General features: G+C 45.1%; 1 protein-coding gene across 4 annotated transcripts in view; it reads right to left on the bottom strand.

Annotated features, from left to right (window-relative positions):
- KLHL18 (kelch like family member 18) overlaps positions 1-14,589 on the bottom strand; it is a 55,130-nt gene that overhangs the window by 15,590 nt on the left and 24,951 nt on the right. For 3 of the 4 annotated variants that reach the window (XM_019416626.2, XM_019416627.2, XM_019416628.2), the window contains 2 exons: positions 6,609-6,739; positions 4,042-4,182 (listed from right to left, as the gene is read on the bottom strand). In XM_019416626.2, coding sequence (XP_019272171.1) covers positions 4,042-4,182; positions 6,609-6,739 — 272 coding nt within the window. The remainder of the gene's footprint in view (positions 1-4,041; positions 4,183-6,608; positions 6,740-14,589) is intronic. The other variant, XM_019416629.2, reaches the window with a different exon arrangement.

Genomic DNA, 14,589 nt, shown 5'->3' with positions numbered 1-14,589 from the left:
GAGAGCACATACTGGAAAACCTGTTTGCTTTCCTTCAGCCGCTGGCATGCTTTGGTGAACATCTACCTCTGTTCCCCAGGAGGGTACTGAGGTTGTAGGATGAGACTTTAAACCACGTGGGGAGACGACTTCTCTAACATCGGGACCCTTCCACTTTTTCATCTTTTTAGTTGATCTAAAATCTTATTCTTTTACTTACTTTTTTCATCTTTTTTATTTTTTTTCTTTTCTTTTTTTTTTTTTTAATTTCTTTTTTAACGTTTATTTATTTTTGAGACAGAGAGAGACACAGCATGAACGGGGGAGGGGCAGAGAGAGAGGGAGACACAGAATCGGAAGCAGGCTCCAGGCTCTGAGCCATCAGCCCAGAGCCCGATACGGGGCTCGAACTCACGGACCTCGAGATCGTGACCTGAGCTGAAGTCGGACGCTTAACCGACTGAGCCACCCAGGCGCCCCTTTCATCTTTTTTAAATAGCAAGAAGCTCTATGGGTCTAATTGTTCAGACGCCCAGAAGTGACAGCAGCAGCTACTACTCAGCACCATCGGTGAGCCCAGTACTTTGCCAGGCCAGAGTCTCCAACCGCACTGCCAAGCAGTAATCGCCTCCATTTTTAGACGGAAAACTGAGGCTCAGAGAAACTAAGAAATGTGCCCACAGCCTTCTACAAGCAAGTGGCGGTGCCAGGCTGAACCCTGTGCGCGTTCCCGTGGCCCCAAGGCAGACTTGCCCTCGCTGGGGCCGTCTGGGTAAATCCGGGCCTTGCATGGCACCAGGTGACAGGGGAGGATCCCTCAAGTGCCACTAACAGCCTCACCTGGAAAAAGCCTCACCTGACAACAGCTACCCACCTCCTCAGGCTGTGGCCATGATTAAGCAAGAATGTGGCAAAAGCACTCAGCATGGTGGCTGGCATGAAGTCGGGGCAGCTGCCTTCATTTTTATAATGGTTTTCTTACTACTGTTGCATCTCAAATGAGCCCAAAGTGGTGCTGAAATCTTAGTGACAGCAGGAGATCCTGGGGGGATGGGGCTTTTCTTATTTTGACTTTGTGACTGATAATCCATGGAGGGAGAGGGTATGTATCAGAAGGTTTGCTCCCCCCACCCCGCCGCCATGTTGTTTAAAGTTCTAGGCAGAGTTGTACTCACCAACAAGTACCCCTGCCCCTCATCAGCAAACCTGAAGGACAATCTCAGGAGTCTGGCTCTGGGATAGTCTAAACTCCACAAGATGTTGTTTCCCTTCCAGACTGAACTGGCTCTGTCTGTCCATTGCTTTGGAAACCTACATGCATTTCCACAAAGGCCAGGGAAGCATGAGCACTGAGCAACACTTAGGCAAGGCAGCATGTCCAGTGAGGAACACAGGGCTTAAGATCAGAATGTCAGCTCAGTCATCAAATAACGCCTTTCTCCTGCAGTGCTCACAGTGACTGAATGAGACTTGTGCACGTTCCCATCCGCTCCCTCTCGGGCTAGGATTCCTGCACCTCACCTTTGCCTTTCACTGGCTTGGCATTAAGAACAAAACACATCTTCAACTGAACTGGGCTTTGACATCTAAAAGGATGGGATGTGGGCAGCCTGCTTGTGAGGCAGCAGGTGGGGAAGGAGGAGGGAATGCTGGCACACAGGAGACGGCCCCGTTCAGGAGCAGGAAGAAGATAAGAGGGAAAATGAACCCAAAGTGTTGATACAGACGCACATCTTTCAGTGGACACTTCACGACCTCCTTCCTTGCTGGCACAGCTTGTAAGCAAGGAGGCCACAGTAAGATGTAATGCTTTATCAAAGTCAGGAAGCGATGACTTGAATTAAATAACTTACTGGCTTGGTTCACTGATGCATTTGATGTTCTGAGACGAGTGTTTTAGAAAATACACAGCTCCAACGCTCACCTAGACACAAGGAGGTCCATACATCTGAAGACTTGGAAAGGGGCCACAAGAAAAAAAATCAACCCAGTCTCATGAAAGAAAAAAAATCAGGAGAGGCTGAAGACCCAATAGGTGGAGAGACTTCAGGAACGACTGCTCTAAGAACTCTGATGGCTTTGCAGCTTCTCTGTGCCCTGGCACATCCTGTCTTTTCCACCACTGCTCAGAATGGTTTCTCTCAAGTCATTAGCAATCAAAACTTGAAAATGGAAGGTCCACATGCTTCCATAGGAAGGGGATACATAGGAAGGGGGCAGCTGGGACACCCTAACACACTCTGCAGCCAGGCTCAGGAGAACCACCCCAAGGAACAGAAGCAGTGATGGTAACTACTGGAAAGAAAATAGAAAGCAGGCCAAGCCTCTGGGGCCTGTGTGGAGGAATAAAGACAGGCTTCCCACATCCCATTCTTTTAGATGTCGAAGCCCAGTTTAGTTGAAGGTGTGTTTTTCTTGCAGGGCTGAATGGAAAAATGTCAAAAGACAGACATAACATCAGGCTTTGTGTTTAAGTATGTCTTCCTAAAATGTCACTGATGCATGTAAAAATTCCACTGGTCTAAAAATCACTTTTTAAGCATCTTTTGGACGACACTACTTTATAAAAGAGGCTGGTCCAGTATTGATAGTGATGACCTCAAAAGCCCCTAGGTGGAGCTGCTGTCCCCTTGTGAGAGTGGCCAGCATTAATTCTTTCCAGAGTGCCTAATTAATCATTGAGTTCTGTGGGGACAAAGAGACAAACAAGAGTCTCATCTGTGTCCTTAAAAAGCTCACAAATGAGGGGAGCCTGGGTGACTCAGTCTGTTAAGTGTCTGACTCTTGGTTTCAGCTCAGGTCATGATCTCACAGTTCGTGGGTTCAAGCGCTGCATCTGGCTATGCAGCTGGCAGCACAGAGCCTGCTTAGGATTCGCCTTCTTCACCCCTCCCCCACTCATGCTGTCTCTATCTCTCCCAAAATAAATAAATAGACAAAAAAAAAAAAAAAAAAAAAAAAAAAAAGGAAGAAGAAGAAGCAGCTCACAAATGAGTAGGAAAGACTGTGTGCCCCACACCCCCAGCATTCCGGGGCAAGGTCAGGTGGGGCTCTGGGGCTGTGCTCTCATTATGTGGTCTCCATCTATAAAACCTAAAACAGACCATCTACCTCATGATGAAACCACTCACTCTGAGCCCAGCAGAGAGCGCCTTGCATGCTAAGCATCATTACCACGGTTATCAAGACTAGGTGCACACACAGCAGTGCTCAGTGACATCCAAGAACACCGCATGGGCAGGACATGGACAGCAGGTGGGGTCCACAGAGCTGCTAAGTGAACTGGTCTGGTGGAGCAGGAATGGGAGGGGGCAGCTCTACGACGCAATGAGGTTCAGGAGGGCAGATGTGAGGTGGGAAGAATGCTGGTTTTCAGGTCAGGGACCTGTGATCATAGAAGCTCAGGTAGAAACGTTGTTCTGCTTTCTCCCTGCCTATGTGGAGCCCAGTGCTAACCTGCACCCTCAAGTCTCTAGTGGTGAAGGCGCAGCTTTTACCCTGTGGCTAAGAGCTCTGCCTCCTGAGGGGGAGGAAGAGCCTTCTTATCTGCTCTGTCATCAAAAGGTCATTGCCAAATGCTGGACTTAGGTAAGGATACAGTCCATGATTGCTTCTGGGAGACGGAGGGAGACAGAGAATTCTAGGAGGTGAAATCTGGGTAGGCTCCTCAAGAGATGAAGGGAAAAGAAGCCAAGACACTCAAGGAGGGGGCAGGATCTACACAAAGATGGAGACAGGCTAGGCAACAGGTAGCACTGAACCAATCGGCTCGGTGAGAACAGTCAGCTAAATTAGTGGCTGGTCAAACTGAAGAGAGAGGACCAGAAGAAGAGGTACATGTCAGGCCAGGGGGAGTGCAGGCGGGGGTCCGTAAATCGTGTCCCCTCAAATGTTCACCCCAAATAACTGGACACTACTTGACAGAGATCTGAAGAAAGGTTATTTCTGCAGAGTAAACCCCCTGGCTCACTCCCTTTGGAAAACTCGGCATGCCCCAAAGACTCAACAAATTCACAGGGGATTCCAGGAACGAAATGGGCCAGGTCCATCGCACGACCTCACCGTTCTCGGAGGAACGTGCAGCAGGCGTCTTTGATGCTCTGCAGCTGCAGGAAGCTCGCCCCCATCAGCAACGACTGCACATTTTGTTGGTCAATGGCAAGGTGGCCGTTGTAAGCAAAGTTGATCAGAGCCTCCAGGGCGCTAGAGGAAACAGAAAAGATACTCTTCAGAGATTCTGGCCCTAACCAAGCTGACATGCTGACCTGGCGAGTGTGTGGGCTCCTCTCTAAAATCCATTTTGCCCATGCCCTTTGAGAATCTATCTGAAAGGAATAATTACTTCACCAGGAGCCAAAGATACATTCTACTTCTTAAGCTGTCTTTATTGCTTAATTTTATTCAGAAAATTCTGAAAAAAGAAAGCAAGTGCCCATTATCTTACTGCTGAATGAGTCAACGGTGGTTATTTTTCTAGGTTCATTTTCAGTCCCCATTTGCCTGCATGTAGAGATGGTATGGATATAATCATGTAACTTATCAACTCCTTTCCCATGTTGCTATACTGTCCTCATGTTTATCATTTTTAGTGACTGCTATATAGTATTTCAACACATAAACAAGCTATAATTTATTTCCTTTATTGGTAGGCATAATAGCTCATAGCATTCATTGTATTGCAATCATAAATAATGTTTCTTATTATTTCTTCGAGATAAATTTCCAGAATGAGATTCCAACAAACTTTTCTGCCTTTCTATTCCCACTGAGCATGAAATCCAAATTCTGTTTCTAGGGCCTTATGTGGTCTGACCCCTCTCCAGCTCTCTGACCTCATCACCTTCTACTCTTAGCCCTCACTCCATTCTAATATGCCAAACACACTCTCACCGCAGGGCCTTTGCACTGGCTGCTCCTCTATTTGGAGGTCTCTTTCCCCAGATGGCTCACTCCCTCACTTTAATTAAGGTCTCAGCTCAAATGTCACCTCATCACAGAAGCCTTCCCTGATCACCCTGGAACAGCACAGAAGCCCACCTTCATTTGCTTTACTTTTCTCATATCACTTTCACTTGCCAGCCATATGATGCATGTGCATGTTTATTGCCTGATGCTCACGACTAGAAAGCTGGTACAATAAGAGGTGCTGTCTTCTCAGTGCTATTCCTCAGTGTCTACAGCAGCACACATAACAGGTGCTCAGTCTACCTCTTTTAAATGAAGCGCGTGCGCTGTGCGTGCTGATGAGCACAGCTCCTTCAGACACAGACCTGAGAGAAGAGAGTGCATAGCTGCCCTTGCACACCCACTTCTGTGTCTTTCCTTAGAGGGAGCTGGCCTGAGATTTCTGCCTTGCACTGGGTATATAAATCCTCCCCATGTGCTGGGGCAGATCACCTTCAATCAGTCAGAGCGTACTACAGTTTCCTGGCTCCCTTACCCCTTCTTTCCATCACTGTGAGATTAAGAAGGTAGGCAACAAATGACAGGTTACTGGCTGACGTTTTAGAGTCCCTGTTTCGTTTATTATTTCTTCTCCAACAAGAATGTCATGGCCCTGAGTCACCCTGTGTGTTTTGTTCGCTACTGCATTTCCAGATCTCAGAACAGTGCCAGGCACATAGTAGGTGTGCAGCGGGCCCCTGGATACAGCCTAGGTTATAAACATACATTCTCAGTTCATAGACTTGCATAGAATCAGTCACATAAACATCCATTTCCCTTTCGAGGCCCAAAAAGGCATACTATGGGATATGTTTACATAAAGTCTGCATGCAGTAATCAGGAAAGTATTTCCATGTAGAGGGTCCAGTAGTAAGCAACTCTACATGTAAGGACAACTTTAAGTAAGTGCCTAAATGGCATGATTTCAGGGGTTATGGTACTGCCTTCCGTCCCCAAAAATTCATCTAGCACAAATTCATCTAGCGGCAGTACTGACATTTGAGGCCAATAACTGTTTGCTAGGAAGGGCTGTATTGGACAGTGGAAGAAATTTAGATGGGATCACTTTTGGGCCTGACCTCTTTGGACATCAATGTTCTCAACCATCAAATAACCACAATCTTGCCATCTTCTGAATCTGTGTTGTCTCAATAGAGTAGTCACCAGTCACACGTGGCCATTTAAAAACTGTATTAATTACAATTAAATTTAAAACATTTTAAATTCAGCTCCTTTATCCCACTAGTTAAAATTCAAGTGCTCAGTAGCTATGTATGGCTAGTAGCTACCACTGTAGAGAGTACAAATGCAGGAAGTTCTGATGGATAACACTTCTAGACTGGTAAGGAGGGTAATGAATGAAGACACTTATTTGAAAAACTGTTTTGCCAGCTACAATGGCTGGCACAAAAAAGCACACAGAATAGTATTCCAGCACCTTGTACCCAGTCCTAGTTATAAAAAATATCTCGGTCTAGTTCCTATTAAATGTGTTACTCTAATAGAGTAAAAACGCATCAAAAAAACTCTCCTCAATTTAACCCTGTCTCGGGCCACTGGGCAGAGGTTCTAACTGGTTTACCAAATCACCTACTGTGTGCGCACAGCTGCGCTAGATGCCGCGTCCCGCTGCAGGCCCCCCAGTGGCACTGCAGGCTGTGAGACCTAGCGGAGACATGGAGTACCTTGGGTCCATTCCTTGCATTACAATCTCATCCTGCTTGCACTCCATCATGTCATTTGTAAACATAGCGTGGAAGTACGGGATTGAGGCCGCTAGGACGATCCGGTGGGCACTGAATTTGTGGTCCCCAATCTGTGGGCAGAGTGAAATATAAACAGAGACACTGAGGAACGCACATCCAAAACCCAAACTGCCCCTTCCCCCGCTTAAGCTTCTGCCCCTTGCAATGGTACTGGAGGCATCCCAGTACATGAGAGCTGAGCCTGTCATGGAGACCCTGAGATTTTCAATTCAACACACTCAGTTATAGTAGAAGAATGTAAGCAATACATCTTAATGAGGCATTAAAATGGTTAAAAAGTTAGAAGACTGAATGCTTCCAGTGGTAGTTTTTACTTATATGGCAGTCTCACTGCACTGTTCCCAACTCGCCGCCAACTCAAACACCTGATTTCTCATGTTATCCTGATCCCGATTAAAGGCAGATGGAATTGACAAACTGTCCAAGAACCCTGGAGCTCCTGACAGCAGGCTCGAGAAGGGTAAATACACAGTGACAGGAAGAGATAAGGAGAAACAAGACCAGACTTGAATAGGGGCACATGTGGGGATGAAGGACAAAGCAAGCATTGTGGGCACAAATGTTGGGGGGTCCTGGGACAACAACCAGCTCAAATGGCTGGTGCTGTGTACTGGCAGGGGCTCTGCATGGCCCACAAGGCTCAGGCCACACAGGGACAGAGACTCTCTCCAAAGTGTGTCAAACCCTCACTAAGGAGACACATCCTTAGCCTGGGGAGTCCTATAAAGAGCTTTCCAACTATCTGTCAAAAGGATAGTCTTTTTCACAAGCTTTGCCATTTATAGCTTCAAACCACATAAACATTTCCACTTAAGAACTTTCTAGTCTTCAGAAAGAACAGTCTCCCCCCCACCCTCCCTGCCCAGTTCCACATTAGAGAAATGCCAGAGCATCTCACTACCCAATGCTCTTCCCCGGGTCACATTTATTTAAGGGTTCTAGTTCAGGTTCTGTCACTATGGCCTCTTTTGTACCACTTTAGGTTTATTATCTGGAAGCTGTTCTTTAAGATCACACCATCTTCCAAACACTGAAGGGGCCTCACTGATTCAGATTCTATGAGTTCCTCACATAATCTACGTGTTGCTCTCCTACTGGTGTTCAGGGGCATTAAATGGCTGTGTGCTCTGGGGCGGGGGGTCAGAAATTAAAAAAAAAAAAAAAGGAAATATATATATATTTTAAGTTTACTTATTTATTTTAAGAGACAGCACGTGGGATGGGACAGGGGCACAGAAAGAATCCCAAGGAGTCTCTGCAGGGTCAGCGCAGAGCCCAATACAGGGCTCAAACTCCTGAACTGGGAGATCATGACCTGAGCTGAAGTTGGACGCTTAACCTACTAAACCATCCAGATGCCCCTGGAAATATTTCTTAAAGTTGTTCTACAAGGTTTTTCACACCAGCAGTTTCTGGTTCCCTGATTCCTGCTCTCAGGGACAACTTCTTTCTTCTGGTATTTATCTCACCTTTCTTTCTTTTCTTTTTTTTTTTTTTTTTTAATTTTTAATGTTTATTTACTTTTGAGAGAGACAGAATGTAAGCAGAGGAGGGTCAGAGAGAGAGGCACAGAATCTGAAGCAGGCTCCAGGCTCTGAGCTGTCAGCACAGAGCCCAACGTGGGGCTCACACTCACGAACCATGAGATCATGCCCTGAGCCGAAGTCCGACCCTTAACCGAATGAGCCACCCAGGTGCCCCTATCTCACCTTTCTAAGTAATATCCCTATAATAGTTCTTGAGTTTTCACTTCTAGTTATTACTTGTGGCAGCCTAACTACAAACAGCCCCCAGTGATCCCTGCCTCCTGGTGCTCACACCCTTGTGCTGTCCCTCCTACACTGTCTCAGGGTTGGCTTGTCTGGCTGGGCCACATGTACTTCTGAGCAATTGGTGATAAAGTGGAGGCAGGGTTGAGGGGGGAGTATTCCCCACAACCCACTTCTCAGGTGTAATAATTTACTAAAATGGCTCACAGAACTCAGGGAAAATGGATTACCTACTGTTACTGGTGTAATCATAAAGGGATACACCATAAAGGGACAGTGTAAAGGGATACAAAAGAACAGCCAGATGAAGAGGTACATAGGGCAAAGTCTAGATGGGTCCGGAGCACAGGAGCTTCTGTCCTTATGTGTGCCACTCTCCTCACACATGGCTACCTTCACTAAGCTGGAAGGTCCCCAAGGGTCAAAGGGTGGGACTGAAATTCCAACCCTCTAATCACATGGTTGTCTCCTCTGGGAACCAGCCCCCATCCTGAAGCTATCTAGGGGCCCACAAAGAGTCACCTTATTAGCATAAACCCAGGCGTGGCTGAAAGAGATTTGTTATGAATAACAAAGGACACACCTATCACTCAGGAAATTCCAAGGGTTTTAGAAGTTTTTGTGTCAGGAACTGGGAACAAAGACCAAATATTATAACAAAAGATGCTTTTATCACCCCTATTCAGGAAATTCCAAGGGTTTGAGGAGCTCTGTGCCAGAAACCAGGGAAAAAGACCAAATACATATTCTTATTATATCAGAATATCATAGGGCATATGCACAATATGTTTGAAAACGTCTTTATTAGCCTTAAACCTGGGTGACAGTTTAGCTGGCTATAAAATTCTAAGTTGGGAATATATTTTTCTATCAGAATTCTAAAGGCATTGCTCCAATGTCTTCTACTTTGTTGCTTTTGAGGAATTTAATGCCCTTCTGATCACTAACCCTCAGTATGTGACTGCTCTCTCTAGAAGCTTTTAGTACTTTCTCTTTATTCTCAGAGTTCTGAATCTAACAGGATTATACCTTGCTCTTGGTGTCCTTTATTCAGCGTGCTTTATCAATCCACAGACTTGATTCTAGTTCTCAGAATACTTTTCCATCCTATTTCTTTGATAATTTCCTCCTCTCTATCGTCTATTTTTTCTTTTCCAAAATTTCTATTAGTCGGATGTTAGGCCTCTTGGAATGTGCCTATATTAAAAAAAAAATTTTTTTTAATGTTTATTTTTGAGGGGGGAGGGGCAAGGGGCAGAGAGAGAGGGAGATACAGAATCCGAAGCAGGCTCCAGGACCTGAGCTGTCAGCATAGAGCCCGACATGGGGCTCAAACCTATGAACCGTGAGATCATGACCCAAGCCAAAGTCAGATGCTCAACTGACTGAGCCACTGAGGCACCCCATGATCCTCTATTTTTTTCACCTGTTCCCCATTTCCCATCTCTTTCATTTGGTCAGTCTCCTGGGAATCTTCTTCAACTTTATCTTTCAATATTTCTGTGTTGTAGCTTTTTATAAGGCTATGGTGTATTTTTAATTTCCAAGAGGCCCTTCTTGTTTTCTGAAGGTCTCCCCCATCCAGCTTTTTACTGAAAGAATCTTATTCATCTTTCACAAATGCAGTATTTTCTCTAACCTCTCTCAATATTATAGTTAGGGGCACCTGGGTGGCTTATTTGGTTAAGTGTCTGACTCTAGACTTCAGCTCAAGTCATGATCTCATGGCCATGAGATCAAGCCCTGTGTGGGCTCTGCACCACTGGCGTGGAACCTGCTTGGGATTCTCACTCTCTCTTCCCCTCCTCCATGCTCTCTCTTTTCTGAGACTCTGAAAATAAATAAATAACCTTTTTTTAAAATGTTAAATTTTTTTCTTCTTTTTTTCTTCTTCCTCCCTGCTTTTATTGTTATTCCTCTGAGTTCTTTTCTCCCCCATTTGTTTTGGTCTCTGTCTTTTATGTTAGAGGCTTGCTTTAAATGCCTCGTGACAGTGGCTATCTGCTGATACTTTAAAAAAAATTTTTTTTTAATGTTTAAATTTTGAGAGAGAGACAGACAGAGTGTGAGCAAGGGAGGGGCAGAGAGAGAGAGAGAGAGAGAGAGGGAGACACAGAATCTGAAGCAGGCTCCAGGCTCTGAGCTGTCAGCACAGAGCCTGACATGGGCTCAAACCCACGAACCGTGAGATCATAACCTGAACCGAAGTCAGATGCTCAACCGACTGAGCCAACCAGGCACCCCTAACTGCTGATATTTTTAGAAACTGTTTGAAAGTTCTGTGTGGGAGAACAAGGCTTATCAACTTGTGGACTTCACATTGGGGTGACCAAGCAAGACCCTGCCATTCTACTGAGGACCCCTAAAAATAGTATCTTTGGAACTTTTTCTCTGTGGCAAACTTTATCAGAGATGGATCTTCCAATCTCTTGGATGGGAGTGCCCGCCTGCAGATATTCTGAAAAGTAGGTTAGAGAGGTGATGGTCCTACCACTCACTATTTAGACCTCTGCCTTAAAGCCTTTATTTTCAGTTTTGTACCATATTCCATCCCCTCTTCTATCCTTGGTATGCCTCTGGTTCAATATGTAAGACTGAAATTCTGGTCTCCTGGGAGAGTGGGGGAGGAGTTGTAGGCAACTAATTGCTTTTCACACAGACTTTCAACTAATCTTCCTGTTTTCAGTATTTTGTTTCTCTAATTCTGGAACTATTCCAGGGTTCTGCATTACAAATCCTCTTTCTTCTTAGTCTCTCCCCCTGGCAGGCACTTTCAGTTCCTCTGGCCCTCAAAGCTCACCACACTTCCTACTTTCTGGTGTCAACATTCCATTGACCTCTCAACTACTGATACCTCTTCTCCCTCTTACTATCATTTTAATGGGATTACAGCAGAGCACGGGGGTTAAAATGTGTGTTCAATTAGCTGTGTTAAACTGCCATGCATTTATTTTTCATCTGGGAAGTAGACAGAAGACAAAAGAACAAACGGTACATGTATAAACTAGGTGACCTGGTTTCCCCAAAAAGCTCAGGTAAAGAGAAGGCAGGCCTATCTTGGGATACGTTAGCCAGATTACAACTGAACTCTGTATTTTGTTAAAGGGGACAACAAATTTGTCTTTATCCAGAAGAGGGAGACCAAGCTGGGGGAAGGTCTGGAAGCTACATCTTAAGAGGAATGGCTAAAGGATAGCCCATTTGTAAAAGATAATTTGGGAAGGGGGACATAGCAGCTGTCCTCAAACCCTAGAAGGGCCATCACATGGATGAGGGCAGATCCAGAAATGACAGGGAGGCAGATTTTAGTTTATTACAAAGAATAAGGTCCTATCACCTAAGAATGTTTAGGGCGGTTCTTCACCAGTCCCAAACCTATTAAGGGATCTTCCAATTCTATAACCCTAAGATACCACATTTTTGTGAAAAGCTTTAAAAAACCCAAATACTCTCATTTGTAATCTCAGTTTTAAAAAATCACTTAAAAAATGAGATGATCAGGGGTGCCTGTCTGCGTAGCTCAGTCGGCTGAATGACCAACTCTTGGTTTTGGCTCAGGTCATGATTCCACGGCCATGGGATCAAGCCCCCTCAGGGCTGTGTGCTGAGTGTGAGCCTGCTTAAGATTCTCTCTTTCTCTCTCTCCCTCTCCCTCTCTCTCTCTCTCTCTCTCTCTCTCTCTCCCCCCCCCCCACCCCCCGCCTGCTTCTCTCTGCAGCTTGCGCACACTTTCTTTAAAAAAAAAAAAAAAAGGAAAAGAAAGAGAGACAGAGATAGAGAGAGATGATCATTTACTGAATTCCTTTTTGTTAAGTACCCATTATGCATTATTTTCTCATTTTGGCCCTCATAGAAACCTGTGCATTAAGTAGCTACTGTGAATTCCATTTTGTAAAAGAGGAAACGAAGATTTAGAAGTTAAATAACTTGCCTGAAAATTAAGTAGCTATTATGTAAAAGAGAAGGAATTATGCTTGAGCTGTTTACTAGTGGAGTTTGAGAGGGACCCAGTAAATAAACACCTCCTCCCAGCTCAAGTTCTCAGCCATGTGGGAAATTTTTGAAAAAATAAAAAAACCTACACACGATAAAAAAAATTAGATAGAACTAAACACACATATACACACCAGTGAATAAAAGTAAAGCTGGGGTTATCTGAGTAAGAGTGGTGAATTATATCAATGTCAAAATCTTAGTTGTGATGTTGTACTGAAGTTTTGTAAGATTACCATGGGGGAAACTGGGTAAAGGGTAAACAGGATCTCCCTGTTATTATTTCCTCTTTTCACTTATTTTTATTTTAGAGAGAGACAGCATGCATGGGGGAGGGGGCACAAGGAGAGGGAGGGAGAGTGGGGGAGAGTGGGGGAGAGGGAGCGAGGGAGGGAGGGGGGAGGGAGGGAGGGAGGGAGGGAGGGAGGGAGGGAGGGAGAGAGAATCTTAAGCAGGTACCACGCTCAGTATGGAGCTTCATGTGGGGCTCCATCCCATGACCCTGGGATCATGACCTGAGTCGAAATCAAGAGTTGGACGCTCAACCGAATGAGCCACTCAGGCGCCCTGCACTGTTATCATTTCAAATAACTACATCCAAATCTACAATTATCTCAAAATAAAAAGTTCATTTAAAAAAAAAAAAAAGGAATAAAGCAAGGGTGCTTTGGTGGCACCACTAGAACGGAATCAGACCATTAATTTAAAGTATTGGAAAGAGCTAGGTTCCAAGTCCAAGCTAGGGCAGAAGGAAAAAAGTAAATATGTGGTATAATGAAACACTCTGAACTGAAAGAGTTAAATGCATGACCACATATGGAGCTGCCTGGGTTGGATCAGGACATCAGGTCTTTGTGCACACAGCACACTCCTAGTGCCTGTGCTCACACTACTCCTTAGTAAGCGCATGGATCAGCACCAGCCACTTAACCGCTCTGGAATGGTATGCGATGACTAGCATCTACAAAGCAAATTAGGGGCAATCCCAGGACTCTCTAGGTACATAAGTGTGCTTCTGAGAAAAAAACACCAATTCCAACTGAAAACCCAACCAACTTCCACTAAAACTGCAGCAAAGACTCGGCACTCAGGCCATCTGGCTTCTACAAAGAGTGGAATCAGAACCTCTTTCTAAGCAGGGGTTCTGCACAGTAGGATCTGAAGAGACTGAAGCTCACCTATAGAGTTCCTCTGCATGGTGTTTTTTTTTTTTTTAATTATGAAGCCCCTGTAACTTATAATGTCTGTTAATAGCTTTGTTGGGAAAATTAAGAGCTAATGGGGTTAAATGAAGGGGAAGAAGGTAAGGGTAACATAAATCCACATGTATTGCAACTCCTCTATACTTGGTTTTAAAAATCATGAACACACTATTCCATCGATAGTCGTTAAAAATCAAAGTGGCCTCCATGATGCAAGTACAGATATGAAAAGGAAAGTGATGTGATGTGAAGCTGGAAAAGTAGATAGGGCACTCAGAAATTCTACATTTTACTTTAAGAGTGTTAGGAAACCAGGAAACAGTACAAGGAAGGGTCTCTAAGGCCATGGGGCCATTCTCTGCAGGCAGAGCATGAACTGGGAGTTGCCATTCACTTAGATGAGAAATGACACAGAAGGGCTATGTTAGGGGTAGAAGATGGAGTCAAGTTTGGGACAAGCTGCCACTGAGTGCCTGGGAGGCATCCGAACAGATACCGTGTAGTAAGTGGATGGCTACATCCGGAACACAGAGAGATGGAGTCTAGGCTCAAATGACACTTTTTGGAGTTGTCAGTGTAGAGACAAGAAGAGGTCACTGAGGGAGAGCTTAGAGCGCAAAAAGGGTATAAGAAGCCTTGTGGAACTCTGACAGTCAAAGCCTACCTACTGGGGACGCATCTGCAAGGCAACAGAAGGAAAGTACAGGAAGGAAAAGAAAAGAAGAGAAGCAAGGAGCCGCCTGAAGGAAGAGAAGAGCGTGGGGGCAGCGGTGGCTCATGATGCCATGTAACCATAACACATGGCCACGTGACACAAACGTGCAAGCTAGAAGGCCCAGCCCGTGCTAGCAAGGTCACCTCATACAGGCCTCCTCCATGTTTGGCTTCTCAACTTATGAGATCGTCCCTATTCATCTGACTTATTAAGAGTTTTTA

The sequence above is a fragment of the Panthera pardus genome, unplaced genomic scaffold (assembly GCF_024362965.1).
Source record: "Panthera pardus isolate Hobbes unplaced genomic scaffold, ASM2436296v1 HiC_scaffold_8, whole genome shotgun sequence".
NCBI lineage: Eukaryota > Metazoa > Chordata > Mammalia > Carnivora > Felidae > Panthera > Panthera pardus.
The sequence above is the reverse complement of the archived record's forward strand: the minus strand, read 5'-3'. Positions and strand labels throughout refer to the sequence as shown.